The sequence below is a fragment of the Hypoxylon fragiforme genome (genome assembly GCF_022984875.1).
Source record: "Hypoxylon fragiforme strain CBS 206.31 chromosome Unknown GGS25scaffold_4, whole genome shotgun sequence".
Classification (NCBI taxonomy): domain Eukaryota; kingdom Fungi; phylum Ascomycota; class Sordariomycetes; order Xylariales; family Hypoxylaceae; genus Hypoxylon; species Hypoxylon fragiforme.
The window spans coordinates 1,901,096-1,921,016 of NW_026054759.1; the positions used below are offsets into that span (position 1 = coordinate 1,901,096).

Sequence of the window (19,921 nt, forward strand, 5' to 3'; positions counted from 1 at the left end):
AATTTAAATCCATCCATCATATGATCTATCTATTCACATATAACTACATATATTCGTGATCTTCCTCGCCTCCCTCATTCCACCTGCCTGTTAGTTAGCAACTCTCAGAGGTGACTTCCTTTTTATTAAGGTCTAGTAAGATCTTATCTCTGGCAAGTTTTAACAACCTTTTCCCCCTTCCTTTTCTGATAATTCATCATTCTTCTTTCCTTTTCTTTTCCGCTTGATTTCTTTTCCTTTCATTTTTTTCCCGTTTTTCTTTTTTTTCACCCCATCTCATTCTCCCATTTGAGATCTAACCAGTTTCTTCTTCGTCTAGATCGAGTCATTTCTCGACTCCGTCTCAGTTCTTTTTCATTCTTCGACTTTGTAACAAGGCTCGGAACTCGATCAAGACAATTATGTCCAACTATCCTTACGCCCCCCCTCCGCCAGCCCCTTCCGCCGCATCCCCGAGCCCATATCCTCCTTATAGTCAAGGCCCAGGATATGCTCATCCACCACCACGCGGTGGTCACGCTGCGGCGGCGGGTGGCGGCAGAAGCCATGGTCACCATCAGGGACCTGCCCGAACTGAATATGGCTCACCATACTACCAGCACCAAGACTACAACTCGCCTAGTGGTGGCCATTACAGTTCTTCGCAGCCACCAACCGCTTATTGGCAGGGAGCTCCGCCTGTGAGCCATGGTCACCCCAGCAGCTCCTCGCTCCCAACCAGTTATGCTCCTCCCAATTATGCCCCACAGACGTTTAATGCACAGCCAGCCCAGCCCTACCCACCACCATACCCTAGTCCGGCATCTCGTCCTCCTTACGGAGCTGCATATGGTCAAGCGCCCAGTGAGTATGCTCAACCTCCTCAGCAATGGGGTGAGCAAAGTCAAGCATACCCGCCCTATTCAAGTCGCGGCGGACGTGGTGGCGGCTACCCGAGTGATCGAGGTGGTCCTCTACGTAACCCATATCCTCCTGCGCATCATCAGCCAGCTCCTCTTCAACAGCCACCATATGGCTACCCCCCTTCTACTGCTCCGTCATATCCCGGCCTTCCCCAGACTCACTACGGATCAAACAGTAAGGGACATGGTCGTGGTGGTTACCCTCATTCGAATAGAGGAGCTCATGCGATTAACAATGACCGTGGCGAGAAGTTTCGTCATAGAGATCAGAAACCGCACCAGTCATTGAACCATCAGAAGTCTGATCCCGCTGCCGCAAAGAAGAAGAAGCGTAAGACAAACACACTCGGACTAACTCCAGGAGAAGACGATTCCGACGATGGTGTGGATGAGGAGAAGCGCCTAGAGGAGTTGCTTGGCGCAGATGTTCCGGGGTTAGTTGTTTTTCTTTCTATTCGCTTATTGAGTCTGTACTGATTTTATTACTTGCGTAGTATTCCCGATGGCGACCTGGCAAAGTGGATAGCAGCACGCAAAGCCAACTACCCTACCAAGGCTCGCGTGGCGCAGAAAAAGGAAGCAGCGTTGGTATCGAAGCCGGTCGCTGAGGTCCAGGACAGCAAGGAAACTGTCACCGTTGAAGTTGATCCGGTCGAGAAAGAAGCCGATCGTTTGCGTAAGCGATTGGCCAAGCTTGACCGTAAGATTGAAAAACGCAAGCGGGCCCCTAATGACGAAGGAGACGAAATGCGATCCGAGTCCTCGGATGACGAATCAGATGACGAGAAGCCTGAATCCTTGCCGACTGACAAGTCAGCCACGGGCTTCCTGCCTCCTCCACCCATCACACGAGCCGACCCCTCGAACCACTGCAAATACTATTCTACGGGAGGTATATGTGGTAAGAAGGGCAAGTGCCGTTTTGTGCACGACCCAGCTGTTCGGGAGGCTGCGCTTCAGGAGCGAACGATGAATGGAGGGCGCATGACACTTAAGCAACGTCTTCTGCTAAATGACAAGGACCAAGAGGATAAAGAAGTGATCAAGACGATCGTGGAATTGCGCTCGAGCGGACGCCTACACGATCCTCAGAATCCACAAGTCCACGCTGATCGTGAAGCTCAAGAAAAAGCCGCCGCCGTGGCTTCCGTATCTTCCGTGTCTTCGCTCCCTACTACGGGTGGGGAGGCTAACCTCCCTCCCAATCCCTATGCGCATCTCAAGAACGCTGACGCAGCTGCACGGTACCGCAAGCCCAAGAAGTTCAATGATTGGGCGCCCGTTAAACACCCAGCGTGGAATCCTCCTAGCTAAGGGTAGTATGATTGTACAGTTGGTCTGCACTACGCATCATAGCTCTCATCAAAGTGATGAGTTAAGTCGCGACACGTTTCAGTCCCCTTTTCGGATTACCTAGGAGTATCCACTACGGAATGGGAGGAAGCTCAACTTGATCAGTACTGATTCGCCGCTCTTTTTTTTTTTTCGCCAATCGCGAGAAGACATGATTTGCAGTTCATCCTCTCCAACATTTCTTTTAGCTTAGCTACCTAGGTATTATTGCAAGTCCTGCCAATCTAGTAGGGATAGGCGGGCGGTATAATCTGATATCGGTGGGCGTATTTGCGGTTGAATTTCTTTTCCTAACTCGATGCTTTTTTCCACAACGAAAATACCACCCACTCACTACCGAGGGTTTTTATTTAAAGAGACCCCCAAAAGTTGATAGTCCAATCGTTCACTCATTCATTTTTCCACCAAGCCCGCTTGGCGAATAAGTCAGAACGAAGTCTTATCACTATACGCCTGAGCGTTTGGTATCTGAAGGTGTCCAGTACATGGAGGGCATCTACATACTATCTAGGCTTGGTAAAGTTGAAGGAGCTTGCAAGGTCAAGCTTTGCAGTTGAGATTGTCTTTTAACGGTGGGCACGGATGGGCATGAGGAATTAAGCAGTTGCTTCGGGCGCGCTGGTGGTTGGCGCACTCTGGCTATAGGAACTGGCGTTGTATCTAGCGGTTCGGTTGCTCTAGAGTATAGTAGAGATGTTTTTACGCATCTTACCTATGTATGTGTTTTATTGCGTAGACATCCAGTAGGTACCTACATATGTGCTTTGTGTCGACTACGAGTTTTGCCGAGTCTGTAACCCTTGACTTATATGATGCAGATATGCTAGGATGCTTATTATCGTGAATTTGTTCGTACGGATACGTACCTAGGTAAGCATAGTGGTTATGGGAGTTATCAAGCTCATACTCGTTCGGATGCATACCTGCCTAACCTATAATTTCTTATAACTTATTACCTACATACTTGGGAGGCAGTCTCCCTAGACTCTACCTAGCGGGCCAGATAGAACAGGAACAGCTTACGTATATATATACCTACCTAACCTTAGGCATGTAGCTTCCATGATTTCTAGATACATAGATGTTAGGGATCCCTGCGCCACAACGGTGTTGTTCTGCGTCTTCTACGTTTCGCCTTATAGCTAGCTAGAGCAGGTAGAGAGAGAGAGGGATTGGATGATGATTATACCAGTTTCAAGACATTTTTGACTTTATAACATCATGATATATTTTTTTTAATTTTTATTTTTTTTGGTGAGCAAGGTGGTTTGCTTATTATAGCGTTGTAGTTACCTAGCTCTGCTCCTATCTATCTTATGTATTTATCTGGCCGGGCCAGCTAGGATATATGTACCTTTTGAACGACCTTTTGTGTTGTTGATTTGACTTGGTTACTACTCATCAACAAATAGCCGGACGGCCGTCTCCCCTTTTCTCAGGGTTAATGATAAGATCATGCCCGATCGACTTTTGAACTCATTTGACACCTAGGCTAGGCAAGGTACCCGGGCAAGAAGGTCGTTGAGTCGCTGTTCGTGCTTGGTTTGCTATCCTCCACTACTTTTTGTTTGGAAGGGTACATGGGTGTAGGGTTGACGGACCACCAAGACAAGTCACCCGGAAACAATGGAATCCCACCCCGTTCCCATCCATACCTGAACATATCGGGGCTAGTTCCCTTGCTCGTATCCCTCCTTATAGTCCTGCCCTTTTTCGTCGTCATCTTATTTCATCGCCTGTGTATAGAATACACATTTTCATTATAGTACTAGATTCCTCTAGACCAAAAGCACGGCATTGACACAGCCGTCGTTCTCGCAGTTGTTCGTGATCTGGGCGTAACGGCCCCAGGCGACCTTTCCGCCGGCGGTAACGAGACCGAGCTCGGACACGTTCACCTCGATGATGGTACCCTTGCTCAAGACGCCGAGCTGGGTGTACAGCGGCTGCTGCGGGTTCTTCTTGACGCTGATGATGGGGAGTTGGAGCGTCACGCCGAGCTCCGGGTGGGTTACGTTGGCTTTTTTGTATCTGGGGTTGGGGGTTAGTATGTGAGTGATAGGAGGAAGGAGAAGTGTATGGATGTTGGAACGTACCGTAAACCCATAGGCCGAATAAAACGCTCGTACTTCACAGGCCGCCTCGTAAAGTCGGGGCCAACAAAGGTGGGCTTGGTCACCATACGCTTCCAGGCCTTCTTGTGGGTCTTCTTTCCGGTGTTGACGACCTTGAACATCTCCTCCTCGCTGATGCCGCGGACCTTGGGCAGGGGGACGGCGAACTTGGCGGCCTTCTCGGCGCGCTTGTTCTTGATGGCGCTGCTGAGGGCCTTGGCCTGGGTGGGGTTGGATCGGTCGAGCAGGTAGTTGGGCAGCGGGGTCTTGGGGTCGTTCTCGGCGGCGGACTTCACGTTGCGCTCCTCGTGGGCCTTGATTTGTTTGCGCATCTGGATCTTCTCCTTGTGCCGCTTCGCCTGGTGCAGCTTCGCGCGCAGGCCGCGCAGGTTCTGCGCGTCCTTGGAGGCCTTGTGCCCCTCGCGGGCCTCGCGCTTGCGCGCCCGCTCCTCGTGGTCGAGACGTCGGCCATGTGTCTTGCGGAAACGCTCCATGTACTCATTTTGAGGCTGTTTGTGGATATAGGTGTTAGTTATTACTACTTAGTCTGGGGAGGAGAGTGGATGATGGATGAGGGTTGTTACCATGATGAATGGATATTGCCCTCGAGAGGGACTTGGGATTGATTAGGTGTGTTTTCTTTTATCGTTCTATCTTTCTTCTTGTCTGTCTGTATTGAAAGCAGAATTGAATGAATCAAGCTGAAAGTAATGAGAGTAAAGTATGTTAATTGGATATATGTAAGTATCTGAGTTTAACAAACGATAAAAAAAAGTTACGGCTATCGATCTTGCAGGATCCCTTATCGCTATCAAAATTTCTTAGATTTGTAGGCTAGATTGCTAACTTCCTAGCCACACCACCAGCCGCAATGGAAAATCCAACGTATCCACTTTAACATTTCGACATCAAGATCCAAATTTGAAGCTCAAGAAAGCTCCAACTTCTCCACAATCGCTCTTGTTTCTATTTTTCAACCAGCTGAAAGAAAAGCAATTGGGAATCCAAACTCCTCACAAATGTGCCAGAAATAAAGAGGATCAATCCCCCCCCCCCCCAATTAAAAACCCCGAAGAGGGTAGGCAACTTAAACATGAGCCGTTCCCTCCTGCGCTCCGTCCTGGAGTTGCGCAAACCAATTACCCGGCTCCCGCCCACCTACCTCCTTCCCATCCGAGCTCGTGGCCTAGCGACGACGAAGACGACGACGACGACAAAAGGTGCGGAACCCATCACACCACCCACCGCAACATCCGCCCAGAAGATCACCGGCGCCTCCCCGACGATAGCGACTTCGCAATCCTCACCACTACCCCAAAAACAACAACAACCACCTCCACCCCCACCATCACAACTCCAAACTCAAACTCAAACCTCGACCTCGACCACCTCGCCTGAAAAAGTAATTTCCTCCTCCGTCGCCCAGCTCTTCCCCCTTTTGCGCGCGCAGCCAAACCACTACATCACCGTGCACATCCACGGGAAACCCTACCTCGTGGTGGAGGGGGACTCGATCCGGCTGCCGTTCCTGATGCCGGACGTGGTGCCGGGGGACGTGCTGCGGCTGGACCGCGCGTCCACGCTCGGCTCGCGCGACTTCACCTTGATCGGCCGCCCCTTCATCGACGACAGCCTGTTCGAGTGCCGCGCCACCGTCATCGGCGTCGAGTCTGAGCCTCTGCGTGTGGTCATCAAGACGAAGCGGCGCCAGAGGCTCACGCGACGCATCGCGAGTAAGCACAGGCAGACGGTGCTGAGGATCAGCGAGTTGAAGTTGTTGGGGCCGCCTTAGTTTGGTTTTTCTTATCTATCTATCGCCATCCGAGTTGTGCAACGGGGAAGAAGAGGGGTTTCGGGTCATGATATATGAGAGGATGGGGATCAGGCAGGGAAAGGGAGAGGAAAGGGAAGACTTAGGTCGGAATGGAGGGAATAACGACTCACGTCTACATGTACAAACTTGAAAATACGAGCTTCGCTACGACACGACCCATAACGGTATACATATCTACTGTAGGTACTAGCATATCTAGTTGTATATCAACGTGGCAAGGCAAATGCTAGAAAAAAGAGGGGCGGGGGGGAACAATGAAAAGAAACCCCTTGAATACTCGAAAAACGCAATTGTACTACTATACCTGCCTATAGTCATTTAAAATAAAAAAAAAGACTCATCGTTCCCATTGGCTCGATATTGGTTAAGTTGCTAGAGAGCCTTACTTTCTTTCACTGGAGTCTTGGGTAAGATTTGGATTGTAGCATTACGAAGAACGATCGAACTTTTTTCATTATCAATAACTTGGTGTCTCCTCTTTGAAACAAGTTGCGAGGCACCTAGGTATGTAGGTACATACGCCTTACAGGAAAGAAGCAGAACGTCGCGAAGACTCGCCCCGGTAAGAAAACAACCAAGCGTGCTCTCTTTCCTTCTCATCGTCACAAGGGGGGGAGATACATAATATAGGGATGGGGGTTAGAATTAAGAACAGAGTCGTTGAAGCCCGTCCCTCCATCGTAAACGCCCCCGCCCCCGCCATTCTTATTCGTTCTTCTGCTTCATCTTCACTTTGTACTTTATTATTCTCCTTCGAACTTATGAACTAGGTATCCTGGATAGTAAGTAACCCAGAAGAAACAAGCAAGAACGAAGTTTTTTTAAAAAAAAAGAGGAGAAAACGAATTAAAAAAAACGACCACCACCATCCATGACTCCTCCCACCCAGCCAGCCAAACCACCCATATCAACCCATTTTAATCATTCCATTCGTATCCTGAACTCCACGGCTGATAAAGTAAAGGGACTATACGTGCGTGCGCAGAGAGGTAGGTAAATGTTTTACCGGGGATATAAGTAAGCAAGTAAAAAAAAAAAACAAATCGAAGAAGGGGGGGTATTTGTAATGGTAATGGTAATGGTAATGGTAATGGTATGAATAGTGTATGTATAGTGTATGAAAAAAATTCATCTGCCTTCTTCTCGACGTTAAAACAGTACGTAACCAGTACCTGGGGTACCTAAGGTATCTAGGTAGGTATAGGGGGTAATAGTAAAAACAAAAACAGGGACGAGAGAAAAGTTCGAAAATAATAGAGAGAGGTCAGACAAAACACGGGGAATCATAGGCAACCCCCAAGAAAAAACAGGATAAAAGAAAAACACCCAGCCATTATCCATCAGCCTACTCCAACCAACCCACGCCTCGCATCCGTCCGTTCCATCTCAGGCTCTCTCCCCTTTCGTGATCCTATCTGTTGCCGTATTCAAGCGGCACTTCCCCTTTTTTGGTTTCACCTCCCCTCACCTCCACCTTCCTTCCCATCCCTTCCTCTCCTCGAAAAAAAAGGCCGTTCGTTCGTAAGTCATTATATTGAATTAATTTATTGCATTGCCTTTCTCCTTCTCCTCTCCTCATCCATGTCACCTCGACCCATTTGAATTCGACCTCGAAAACGACGCCGATGCTGACGCCGACGCGGAACCCGCCTCTCTACCCACCGCCTTTGCTACACTGCCCCAGTAGGCCTGGGGCCAGACGCTGAGGGCCTCGTTCTCTGTCGGCAAGCGCTCTCTACAGCGGGTGACGACGCTCTGGATGATGCGGCCGAGGAGCTCCTCCGTGATAGGGAGCGAGCCCTCGGGGGCCTCAACGGGGTATAAGAACGGGTCGATGGGGGAGAGAAGCTCCTCGCACGTGGGCCGCAGGTGCTGGTCGCGGTTCAGACAGCGCTTCAGCGTGCGCATGAGGCTTGGGGGCACAGGGGTGCCGCCGATGCCACGGTCGCGGAATTCGATGTCGTATTGCCAGTTGATGATGGCGTGGCAGCGCGCCATCTGGTTCGGGATGTGGCCGAACGGCGGCGTGCCGTACACCATCTGGAACAGGATGCAACCCAAGCTCCAGACGTCGCTGGGCTTACCGAGCTTCATAAGCTTCGGTCGTGGCGGGTTGGCTACGGAACCGATGCGGTGGCCGCCGACGTCGGTCGCGTTGGAATCGATCAGACTCTCCGGGCTCATGTAGTTGGGAGTACCGATTTGGGTTTCACGGTGCACGTTGACAGTCTCGTCAGTCTGGATAGAGTTGGCGATGCCGAAGTCGATGAGCTTGAGACGGCCTTGCACCAGGACAAAATTGGCTGGCTTTAGATCAGAGTGGACGATGTCATGCGCGTGGACGGCTGCTAAGCACTCGAGCATCTCCTGCCAATAGTACCGCACGAAGACAGGGTCGAACCTGGCGTTCTCGGGAGAGAGGCGTAGGCGTAGGAGCGTGTTAAGATCCAGTTCACCCATTTCCATAAGCTAGTAATAAGGAAATAGTTAGTTAGCCAATATTCATTCCTTCCAGGAGAAGGATATATAAAACTTACCAGGCTGAGAACCTGCTTCTCCTCGTTCATCTCGTAATCATACAGAGTTACGACTCTTTCTACGTTGCTGAGTTTCTTTAGGAGATCGATTTCGCCCTTGAAGCCTCGAACGGTGGTCTCGTCTGCGCCCTCAATAGAGACACGTTTCAGCGCAAACATTTTACCGTTGTCCGCTACCACACGGTACACCTTCCCACTACCACCACGGCCGAGAGAGTCAAGTCTTGTGTAGCATTTTCCATTGACCTTCATGTAGTTGCGCCTTTTTGCCGCTTGGACCGTGGTCGCTGCACCGCCTGCGGAGGTGGCTGCGTCGAGAATGGACATCTTTGGAGGAGGTGCTGGTGCGGATCTGCGAGGCGTGTTTTGGTTTAGCGAGCTTAATGCTTTGCGCTCAGGTGAGGTAGGTCTTGCTGACCCCATATCCAGGGCACTTAAAGGCCGGGCCGAGCTCTTAGGCAGTTCTTTATCCAGAAAGCTCCCTACAGGAGGCTTGGTTCTCCTGAACGTCGAGGGGGCCTCGTTCTCCTGGTCGTGCCTCGCGGGCAATTCCGACCGCGGAGGTGGGATTCGATAATGTGGGATAATGATCTCGTCTTGATCGGGGGAAGTCTGCCTTGATCGGGGAGCTGGCCTATCTTCTGCCGCAAGCGACGAAAGATCCCTTCGGTGTGATGCCCTCGCAGAGTCCTTGGAACTAGCCGGGCTTCCCGAGGCGAGACGATCGGGCACATAATAAGAGGATGCGAGGTTGTCCGCTGGCTCATAGTCGTTCTGGTTTCGAGACTCTTGTCCGTCGGCATACTGACCGGACTGAGGTTGCTCTCCATTATTTTCGGCATCCTCCTCACTCTGCCTCCTTCGTCCACGACGTGCGGGGCCACTCAGGAAGCTACCGGGAATCTTTCCTACTCTCTTGATGCGCATTGAGCTCTGCACTCCTTGATTATCTTCGTTGCGATTCCTGGCTCCATTGGATCCAAGGCGGGAGGCGCTGTTTGGGTTGGAAGAGCCCTGTTGGCGAGGAGCGGTCTGAGGCGCATCGGGCGCATCATTTTCATCGGACTGTGCAAGCTGGGATTGAGAATGTGAATGTGAATGAAAAGAGGATGCGAGGTCGGCAGGCCTAGACGATACGGCAGACGAACGACCAGATTGGCCTCGGTTTCCAGAAGAACCGACGGCGATTCTTACTACACGTTCTTGCTGGGCGGGTGTATTCAAGTCCTTGTCCTTGATTTCGGAAACATTACCCTTCTCTTCTACTATACTACTATCAGCTCGGCTTGGAGGGCGGTTTCTGCTTTGCGAAGCTGTCTGCGATGTTGACGTTGATCTTCTCTTCGTTGGTTTGTTTTGGGAGGCGGCAGCAGTAGTCCCAGAAGCGCTAAGTCGAACCACCCGCTTTCTGACAGGACTACTTTCTCCGCTAGGTTGACTCCTGACTGGCGAAACTGGCCGCGACGTTTGCTGCGCGCTACTGGCACGAGTATGTCTCCTCTCTTCGCCATTTGATGTGACGGATGCATTCAAGGCGCTACGTCTCTTGACAGGTTTCTCTTGCTCAGAGTGAATAGGCGACGAAGGCCGGTGACTCTGAGCTCGAGTTCGAACGCGTCCATTGTCGCGTTCAGGTTCGGCACCTTCGTCATTAAGGAGAGCTTTGGTGAGAGCACTGAGCTTCATAGGCACGGGAATCTCATCGTCGGAGCTCTCGTTTCCCGCAAAGTGCGGTTTGGAACCGTGAGTTGAAGGTGCGGAATTCGATTCGGGGCGGGCAATTTGAGATCTAGACGGAACTCTCTTGAAACCAGACCTCAATGAAGATTTTCTTGTAACGGCAGCCGAGTATTGACCGGCGGCGGGCGGGGTTGGTGATGCAGACACCATCGCGATGCAAAGTTGAGGTTATTATTGGATTGGATATGTACACTTATGGAACGTATGCAAGCTATGCAAGGTATGGAAGGTATGGACCTAAAGGATTTGAAAACGAGGCAATAAGAAGGGGGGTACAAGCGCGTCGAATTGGCAAATGAGTATTGGTTGTCGTGAATATAATGGATGTTCTACGTGTCGAAGTAGGTCATAGTCCAAAACATTGTAATCGAGTAAGCAAAGGTGTGAGGAATGGGGCGCGCGATGCAAAATCAATTGGGCGTGTTCATGCCAGTTGAAGGATGTTTCCGGATGGTTACTGTTCTCCCTGGCTCGATTGGCTTGGCCACTTCTTCGTTTTTTTTCTTGGTTGCTAGGAGCAACGGTAACATTCCCCGTCTCTATCGGCCAATCAGATAGCGTTTAGCATAAAACCTGATTAAACTTTGGATGAAATCTGTTATTGACTGCATCAAAAGTTTATGTAACTTTGTAATTTGCATAAGATGCTAGTACCTGGTAGTATGTACCTAGTAGTTTGATCCTGGCATGTACTGAATAAGTACCTACATACATGTAATTACATTATGTAAACTTGGGTACTATTAACTAGTACCTAGTACATAGGGACGGCTAACCTTAGTACATCATAGTACGTAGTACCATGTAAAATACATGTAGTACCACCGTCAAGCCTGCGCTCAAGATGCAAACCTTTCAATGTTAGTTATTAGTCTACAATCATCCACAGTGCCCCAAGAACTTGAACTTGATGATCGATGTCGACTTTTAAACAATCATCCGAGATAGCGGGGTTACTAGCTAGGTATGAATCCGTATGATAGGACACTGCATACCTCCATGTACCTGCTTTAAAGCACGTTACTCCCTCTTCTACATAGCATTGAAGATTTCGATGTGAAAGGTTCATCAACTCCATTGGTTACAACATTGAACATTCAAATGTACAATGCAAGTCATACCCTTACCAGTCAAAATGCCATGCATGGATCCATGGACATTCGGTTTATAGAACAAACATACCTCCCAGGTACATGTAGGTACCTAGTATTGATCACATAATGCATTCGTTCAACATGTCAGTTTAAATCCACAAGACACACAAAAAAAAATTCAGAGAAGCAGGACTGGATTAAGTCTCGATAGCCCTAATAGAACCCTTTTTTGCATGAATCCATTGACCGTAGACCATTCCACCCCGAATACCATGCATAACCACCAGAGCCCATTTTTGTTCCACTTCTCCGATTTCACTTGACTTCGTTGTCGTAACCTTAGGTGAAGGCCGCTTAGTCGAACAGACCGAATCCCATGTCGTCGTCGGACTCTTCCTTCTCTGTAGACAACAGTTAGTATACTCAAATGGTAATAGAGATGGATTATTGCAATCATACCCTCTTCCTTCTCCTCGGCCTTCTCTTCAGCGGCAGCAGCACCGCCAGCGGCAGCACCGGCGCCACCAGAAGCGGCGCCACCAGCACCACCAGAGGGAACGGAAGCAAGCTTGCTGGAACCCTCAGAGATGAGCTATAAAATATGTTAGCCTAAACCATCCCCATGTCGCAAGTAAACATTTTCGACTAGACGAACCTCGTTGATGTCCTTGCCCTCAAGCTCAGACAGTAGCTTCTCTAGGCGGCCTTCATCAGCCTCGATACCAACGGACTCGAGGACTTCCTTGACGTCGGAAGCGGAGGGCGAGGTGTTGCCACCAAGGCCAAGAAGGAGGAAAGCTGCGAGGTGCTTCATTTTTGTTGATTTGTTCTATGCGCAAAATTGTTGGTTAGCTTTGCGACGAGCTAAGGAGGGGAAGCGATGTACTTTGGATGAGTCTGAGGAGGAGGAAGAAGAAGAAGAAGAGACTTACAAGAGATGAGAAGAACACGAGAAATCAATCGATTTAACCGCGGTTTTGGGCGGAGACTGAGCCTTCGAGTTCTGTTGGGAGGTTCGGTGTGACGAGGTTTGAAGTGTAAAAGTTGAATGTGTGGGAGTTTTGTCAAGTTCGGCTCAGAAAAGTTTCCATTGATTTTAGATACGCAATTCCAAAGTTGGGTGTGGGCAAGGGAAAAGGTGGGTCCTTCGCTTATCACCTGATTAGGGTACTTTCAAAGTTCCTTCTAGTAGGCTTCAGGCTTCTACAGTTCTACTACTAGTACTAGGTAGTAACTCAGCTGACAGCCAACTGACACCTAGCTGACAACCAACATTTGAGCTACCAACCGATGATAGCGAATTATTCCCTTAAAATGACGTAAACTCAGCCACACATATCCACTAGTATGGATCCCGGTGCCATAATGGATGCCCTTTTAAGCCTTTTAAGCCTTGGGCCCTTCAATGTTGAGTTGTTCCCTGAACTTTCAAATGTTCCCTTTGTATGTACCTAAGTACCGAAATAGTGTACATACAGAATCCCTCCAGAGTCCAGCAGGACCAGCACTGGAGAGTCCACATCACTGAAGTGGCTTTAACTTTAAGAAGTGGAAGTGGAAGTACATAAGCTTCGTACCTCTTTGGTAGTCATTTGGTACATAGTACGATTTTAATTTGTTCGAAGCGGAACGGCACGACAACTTTCTTTTTATTCACGTCAACTTGAACAGTCCTGATCACCACTTTACCACCCAACTCTGAACAATCCTCCTTACAAGATACCCGTTGTTCTTTGTTGTTCGATCCCCCTCTGCTTTCCTTGATCGACCTACTATTCATTTAGTACCTGTGAGATCTCTAGACCTCCAGTCTCTATACCTTGTACGTTAGGTACAATACAACACCTAAATAATAGTGCATACCTACCCATAAGCCATCAATCAACCTCGCCCATAACCACGCCCATAACCACGCTCATATTCAGATCGCATTTACTCCTGGAAGAAGTCATCACACATGACACAGCCCGATGATTTATGACGCCTCGGGCAAACCCTACGCTCCTGGTGGCGACTGATTTCCGCATCACAGAACCCTTCTATTGTTAAGTTAACAGAGTCTCACTCAACATGCCTGTATGCGTCATTCAAACCTCCTCTGTCTGTCCTCTGAACCCGACTGTTTTCTAACATCTAGAGTAAATAGATTGGTGATCTTCTCGCCGAGATCTCAGGCGGCACGTCGTCGAACGCGCCGCCACCAAAGACACCAACCTCATCCAGCCTCAAGCGCAAAGCAGACGATGATAACCAAAGCACAACATCGATCAAGGCTACCAAATCACGGCAACAAGACGGGTCCTACTCTGCAACTAAGATTACCCGCGATTTGAAGGATGACAATACCATGGTGGATCGACTAAAGATAACAACATCATCATCCGTATCCACCAAAACAGCGTCGCTGCCTCACCGAACAAATCCGCCGGCAACAAATGGCCGCTATGAACCGCCCGTGCCCAATAAGCCGCGCTCAACCACCACCGCCTTCTCAAACAACAGGCCAAGCACTACTTCTCAAGCAAGGAAATCCTCAACCCCCACCGTTCAGCCGAGACTCAGTTCGGCTGCTCTAGCAGCTGCTTCCAAAGCAGCTCCCTCGAGACCATCGCCCACAACTCCCACGGCCACCGATCCATCCAAGGCACCCAAGAAGGGATCATTCCAAGAGATCATGGAACGTGCGAAGAAGGCGCAGCAAACTATGGGCAAGGTCGGTGTGATTCAGCACAAGTCTATCGGGAACAACAACAGCAAGAAAGAGCAGCCTGTGAAGACGGAACAGAAGTCAGCCAAGATGAAGGGGGCCGATGGAAAACCGTATCTTGGAAATGGTCGACCATCCATGGGTTCTTCTCGTGGTGCAACGAAGCCTGGAGCGGCTGCTCGCGATGCAGGTCGAAACGGTGCTGCGCAAGACGCGAAGACAGGTGGCAAGTCGAGACCTGGATCATCAGCAGGTGAGGTAGCAGAGAAGAAGGTCAAGAAATCAGCAACGGCTACTACGGGCTATACTGGAACTGCACGTCCCCGCCCTGGTGCGGCGTCAGGCAAGCCATCTTTGTCTAGAAAAGGGTCGTCATACAACTCTGGTGGACTGCTTGCACCCCCGAAACCAAGCCGCCGAGATCGATACGAAGATGAATACGATGACGAGCTGGACGATTTCATTGAATATGACGACGATGAAGGGCCCGGTCCTCAAGGCTATGGGTACGATTCCGATGGATCCAGTGACATGGAAGCCGGCCTCTCAGACATCGACGTAGAGGAGCGAAGAGCCGAAGTACTAGCACGAGAGGAGGACAAGAGAGAGGCTGCATTAGAGGAGAAGCTGAAACGAGAGAAGGAAGAACGAAGACGTCGACTTGGTCAAGGTCGTTAGAAAGGATCTTTTCCCCATATTTCGCCCATGAAAAGATCCTGTTCGAGTCGAAGGTGGCCAAGGCAGGCGGGCAGTCACGCTTCTTTTTTTCCCTCTCTCTTTTTTCTTCCCTCTCCATCCACGTTTGTTTTGATTTCTAAGAGACACGGCCTCATGTAAATGGAAATTGCATGGAAGATGGCGTTAACGAGAATATCCTTTCACGCCGTTTGAGGCTAAACCAGGGTTAGCAACGGCGTTCTTCATCATCATAATCATGCATGCATGTCCCTTCATCCCCCTCATCTATCCCCATCTCTCAATATCCCCCTCCCCATATTCATCATATCCCCAACATCTACCCCCCTACATTATTGTGTCCAGGGCCATCGATCTAGAGGGTTCAGCCGCGCGATGATGGATGGGTCTATAGTTTTTTTCAATGTTCAGCATAGTACAGCACAGCCTTTTAAGAGAGGTGTCTCTACACAGATCAATAGGTATGCACAAAACAGAGAAAGAGTACTTACTTACTAGGTACTGTACATCATAATGCTTCAAAACTTCATAATGGTTAGTTCAATAGTAGTTAGTAATACGTGTGTGTGTGTGTGTGGTGGTATTCCTGAAATTTTAGAGTGTTCATTATCCTAGTTCGTGTCTTTTGAGTTGATTTGATTTATTGCTGGTTATGTATGCTGCGTACGTGTGTATCTAGTAGGTTATATATACGGTGTGTGTGTCATTGTCACCTAAGACACTGTAGAAACATTACACATGAAGTGGCACTCTTTTTTTTCTTTTCTTTTTGGCTGTGATCATAAGTATCAATTCAGAAGCTGTTCACACATGGCACTGTTCCCACTTCCCTTTTTCATAATCATTTCCTTCCTAAGTAGGTATGTATGTATGTATGCACTAAGTTCCATGGCTACGTAGAACCAAGTGTAAAACTATTAGGCGGGCATATGTTTATCTATCAATTTCTTCAATCATCATGTTGGCTGATTTCTCTTCTGCACAGATACCTATATAAGGCTGTTAGTTAGTTTACAAAACCATCACATCCCCCTAATGAGTGTCTACTGCCTACTTATATGTGTACTACATGCAGGCACTGTCTCTTGTCTGTTGGTATACATAGGTACTCTCTTCTTCGTGCCCAGATGTTAAACCACCAACACCAACACCAACACCATAGACCTCACATGCGACCAACGCGGCTAGATAGATGACCACCTAGGTAGGAACTTCGCCGCCATACCCTACCATGCCCTACCAGGCTCCCCGAGGAAGAAGTTCCACAAGTACACCTTAGCTTTTTTCACCCTTTTAGGCGTCGGTGTTATATTACCCACGTACCTAGGTAATCTTGTATCAATTATACCTATCCACATAGCAGGTAGGTAGGCAGTTCAAACCTTGGGAAGGCAATTCATCTCAAGAATACCCAGAACCCCCAAGAGACGAGCCCTTGAATACATGTGTACTAAGGGCCCCCCTGAGCATTTCTAGACATACAGTCAGCCTCTTCTTCTTCTTCAGCCCCGAGTGCCGTTATTTACCTAGGTACCAGGCAAGCATCTTATAAGGGCAACTGGAAGCATGCCTATCTATCTAAGTAGGTACATATCTATCGTCAAATGCCTAAGACAGGCAACAAAGTAAACATCGCATTCGTAAAAACGATTCGTCGTCTACGGCAACTAGACAAGACAAGTTCAGTTTCACGAAGACAGAAGGTTATTCACAATTCTTTAAGGGGTAAAGCGAGTAAATTCATCAATGTTCAATGTTCAATGTTCAATGTTCACAAAAACTACCTAGTACATTTATGATACTAACATTGCCCATCATTGCTCCTGTTTCGCCGCCCAAGATTCCTTAGATGGTGCCGGAGATGAAGCAAGGGGGAACCCAATAAATAGCCATCACCATATCAACGTCCTATAGGGCACCCATAGCTTAGCTAGATGTAAGTGTTAGATGTCATTGGTACTTGGAGGTACCAAGATCGAAGAAATGGTAAGAGATGGCAACGATGGCAATAGCAAGCCAAACACAAGTCTTAAGCTGTGGACGAAGCGACAAATCAATGGATTGGAACCTCCTACAGTCGAACCCGTAACAAGTATCGCAGACAGACTTGGGAAACATCGTAGCAAATATACTCATTGTAGAAAAGGCCACAGTTGCCGATGCCGGTGTTGGTGGGCTTGAAGCTAGTATCAGGCTGAGAGAAGGGCACTGTTAGTAGAAGGATATATAGCAAGACCTAGCTTTACTTACGATTTTGATGCCTTTTAATGATGGGTTGACGCATTCGGCATCTTTCCACACAGGGGGTCCTGTGGTTCCCTGTCCCTTGGTTGATAGCATTCCCTTTTTCTTTGCCTCTTCCGCTGCTGTAGAGCAAGCGTTGGTGAGCTCTTGAATCGGGTCTCCAAGTTCGGCTTCGCAGAGAAGAAGGAGAGCGTGCCCGTTACTGATATAAGAACAACAGTAGTTGGCAGACTGGGTGGGTAGGGTGTTAGTGTTGATTATGCAGGAGATGATAAGGACACTTTACCTTGCTGGACATATCCGCTAAATAGATACCCTTTCCGAACACTGTCAAATGTTAACAATCTATGCAAATACTTCTCTTGTGTACCTAGACATCGTTCGACGATTTATTCTAAACCGGGCTTAGGACACAAAAAGGATAAAACATACTATAGGGCGTGTTAGCTTTCTATGAGAAATAACGAGATAGGTAGTGCCTAAGCGCTCAAAAGAACACTTCAGTGAATAGAGTCGTCCATACCTGTAACCTGTGGCTGGGGCCTCTGGCGGTGCGATACGCAATCCCTGACTAAGGATGCCACCAAAGTTGGTGCAACGAGAGCCGTGCCATAGCAAACGTCTGTCCCGAGGAACATTATGTGTAGTTTCGAGTCGACTTTTCTCACCTTGCCGCTCAATCCTGAAAATCTGCTCGACTTGGTAATTGGCACTGTGAGTGGCGCCCCGGGTTTCTACCAGATAATCCTGTAGCTGTGTGAACTCGTTGCTCTCCTTGTCAAGTGGGGTCATCTCTTCAAGCCCCAGGCCCTGGAATTGTCGATCCATAAGATTGATCTTTTCTTTCTCCTTCTCCTTCTCCTTTACAGACGACAATGCGTCCTTCATGTCACTCAAGCTTTCAAGAAGTTCTATTTCTTTCTTGAGCATATCCTGACTGCGAATGACGGGTGGCTTATTTCTTCCATACGCATGAGGAATCAAGGTCAAGTAGAGATTCGATAACTGTTCCGTTGCTGTGACGAAATCTCTTTGATACTTGGACATCGCTAAGGATGGATCGTCGAGGAGGGCGGATAGATCCTTTAGTGCCTGAAAACCTCGGAGGATAGTTGTCTGGCTGAGTTTACCTAGAGGGAGCTTATTGGCATCGTAGTTCAAATCGGCCATCGTCGCAGCAAAGAACTTTTGGTTAAATATAAGCTCCATCAACTCCTGAACTGGTTTGGATAGTTTTGACTCGGGCTCTTCTTCTTTGACGACAGCGGCCTTTGCATCATCATCGCCATCATTACCATTATCACCATCACTATCATCGTCCGGTTCATACTGGAATATAGTAAGTATTTTTCATTAGGAGGGAATCGGTTGGGGCAAGGTCAGACAGGGGAAGGGATTGCGTATCATAAATCGGGCCCTGGATGATATGATATGCGTTGAAGGAATTGATACAAGGAGGAAAGTGATGAGATTAGATTTTACTTACACTTCTTTCAAGGTACGCATACTTGCCGGGAAGGGGAGGAGATGCACGGTTTTCCCATGTAAGTCCACTCTTTGACTTGAATTTGGAGTCAAATTGGACAAGGGCATTAGATAGTGAGCCGTCGCCAACAAGTTTAAATTGACCGTTCTCTCCTACCCGACCCCATCGAGTCCAAACACGGAAATCGCCTTTGACATTGCAAAGCAACTAGAAATGAAATTAGTACATCAACTCAATCTGTCACCAGCTCTCAGTACGTTTACCAAATAATTATGAAAATTCATACCTGGAGTCGATAGAACTTATTATTATTGGCAGTAGCATTGGTCTGGTTGAGAGAGGCATCGTAGATGACACCGTCCTTGGCGATGTAGACTTCATAACCCGCTGACTGGCGCTCGACGCCTTCATCAACTGGAATCCGGACATCAAGAGACTTTGCAATCTGGCCGTCGGCAACTTTTGGTTTCTTAGGTTTCTTGCTCTCCTCGTCTTCTTTGGCTTCTTCATCATTAGCTTCTGTCTTGATTGTTTTAGTCTTCTTTCTAGATTGCGGCTTGGCCTGGCTATCATTTTTGTCATCATTATCCACGGATTTTTGGGTTGCTGTCCGCTTTCGAGACCGATTGGGTAGTGGGGGCTGAGGTTGAGAAGGTTCAGGAGAAGGTTCAGGAGAAGGTTCAGGAGAAGGTTGAGGTTGGGGAGATTGAGGTTGAGCAGAGACGAAAGCGTATGCATTCTCATCCATGCGAGTCATTTTCTCAAGTGAATCCTCAAGCCATCCAATGGTGACAATGGGGATTTTGTTTGACTTTGCGGTGACAACCTTAGTGGATGGCTTGTTGTAGTCTGTCTCAGTGGCAACAAGATGTGTGGTTGCGTCCGTGATAGACTTGTCTAGAGTCGCGCCGAGAGCCACGATCAAATCTCGTTCGATGGCAGCGTGAGGTCGGCCGCGAATTGTGCCACTAATGGCAACAACGCAGCCATGTAATGGCGGAAGTGCAGGTTGAGCCTTCGATGCTTTCTTTCTCGGTGGCATGGTGTAAGACTTGGAAGGGACAAAAGTTGGATGACAAAACAATAAGTTGGAAGGAATGGGAGAGAACTACAGCATTGATACCGAAGAAGTTACGAAGATGAAAGAAAGTAGGGAAGGTAGACTTCGAATTGACTTCGAGTTGGAATTAAATATTGATAAAGAACGCGAGCTT

The 19,921-nt window shown here is 48.5% G+C and overlaps 7 protein-coding genes across 7 annotated transcripts; 3 read left to right on the forward strand and 4 right to left on the reverse strand.

The window, feature by feature from the left end:
* Positions 1-401: 401 nt before the first annotated feature.
* GGS25DRAFT_520621 (uncharacterized protein) lies at positions 402-2,216 on the forward strand (the record flags this gene model as incomplete). Its single annotated transcript, XM_049263907.1, has 2 exons — positions 402-1,336; positions 1,397-2,216. The coding sequence occupies 2 exons, from the start codon at positions 402-404 to the stop codon at positions 2,214-2,216; spliced, it is 1,755 nt and encodes a 584-aa protein (XP_049117790.1).
* Positions 2,217-3,484: 1,268 nt separating this feature from the next.
* GGS25DRAFT_486403 (ribosomal protein S8e) lies at positions 3,485-5,150 on the reverse strand. Its single transcript, XM_049260627.1, has 3 exons — positions 4,954-5,150; positions 4,352-4,878; positions 3,485-4,286 (listed from the first exon to the last, which is right to left on the reverse strand). The coding sequence occupies exons 1-3, from the start codon at positions 4,954-4,956 to the stop codon at positions 4,034-4,036; spliced, it is 783 nt and encodes a 260-aa protein (XP_049117791.1). The 5' UTR covers positions 4,957-5,150; the 3' UTR covers positions 3,485-4,033.
* A 99-nt stretch (positions 5,151-5,249) lies between these two features.
* Positions 5,250-6,555, forward strand: GGS25DRAFT_486404 (uncharacterized protein). The gene has a single exon (XM_049260628.1). It carries the CDS (start codon positions 5,463-5,465, stop codon positions 6,159-6,161), a length of 699 nt encoding a protein of 232 aa, XP_049117792.1. The 5' UTR covers positions 5,250-5,462; the 3' UTR covers positions 6,162-6,555.
* A 1,110-nt stretch (positions 6,556-7,665) lies between these two features.
* Positions 7,666-10,750, reverse strand: GGS25DRAFT_235748 (kinase-like protein). Its single transcript, XM_049257052.1, has 2 exons — positions 8,741-10,750; positions 7,666-8,672 (listed from the first exon to the last, which is right to left on the reverse strand). Exons 1-2 carry the CDS (start codon positions 10,628-10,630, stop codon positions 7,788-7,790), a joined length of 2,775 nt encoding a protein of 924 aa, XP_049117793.1. The 5' UTR covers positions 10,631-10,750; the 3' UTR covers positions 7,666-7,787.
* A 1,001-nt stretch (positions 10,751-11,751) lies between these two features.
* On the reverse strand, positions 11,752-12,827 carry GGS25DRAFT_486406 (60s acidic ribosomal protein-domain-containing protein). The gene is made up of 4 exons (XM_049260629.1): positions 12,507-12,827; positions 12,230-12,403; positions 12,034-12,166; positions 11,752-11,975 (listed from the first exon to the last, which is right to left on the reverse strand). Exons 2-4 carry the CDS (start codon positions 12,386-12,388, stop codon positions 11,929-11,931), a joined length of 339 nt encoding a protein of 112 aa, XP_049117794.1. The 5' UTR covers positions 12,389-12,403; positions 12,507-12,827; the 3' UTR covers positions 11,752-11,928.
* A 154-nt stretch (positions 12,828-12,981) lies between these two features.
* Positions 12,982-15,666, forward strand: GGS25DRAFT_486407 (uncharacterized protein). Its single transcript, XM_049260630.1, has 2 exons — positions 12,982-13,650; positions 13,721-15,666. The coding sequence occupies exons 1-2, from the start codon at positions 13,645-13,647 to the stop codon at positions 14,957-14,959; spliced, it is 1,245 nt and encodes a 414-aa protein (XP_049117795.1). The 5' UTR covers positions 12,982-13,644; the 3' UTR covers positions 14,960-15,666.
* Positions 15,667-17,048: 1,382 nt separating this feature from the next.
* Positions 17,049-19,749, reverse strand: GGS25DRAFT_520627 (poly polymerase catalytic domain-containing protein; the record flags this gene model as incomplete). The annotated part of the gene is made up of 6 exons (XM_049263908.1): positions 17,049-17,171; positions 17,228-17,452; positions 17,508-17,548; positions 17,890-18,550; positions 18,708-18,914; positions 18,994-19,749. The coding sequence occupies 6 exons, from the start codon at positions 19,747-19,749 to the stop codon at positions 17,049-17,051; spliced, it is 2,013 nt and encodes a 670-aa protein (XP_049117796.1).
* Between the last annotated feature and the right edge of the window lie 172 nt (positions 19,750-19,921).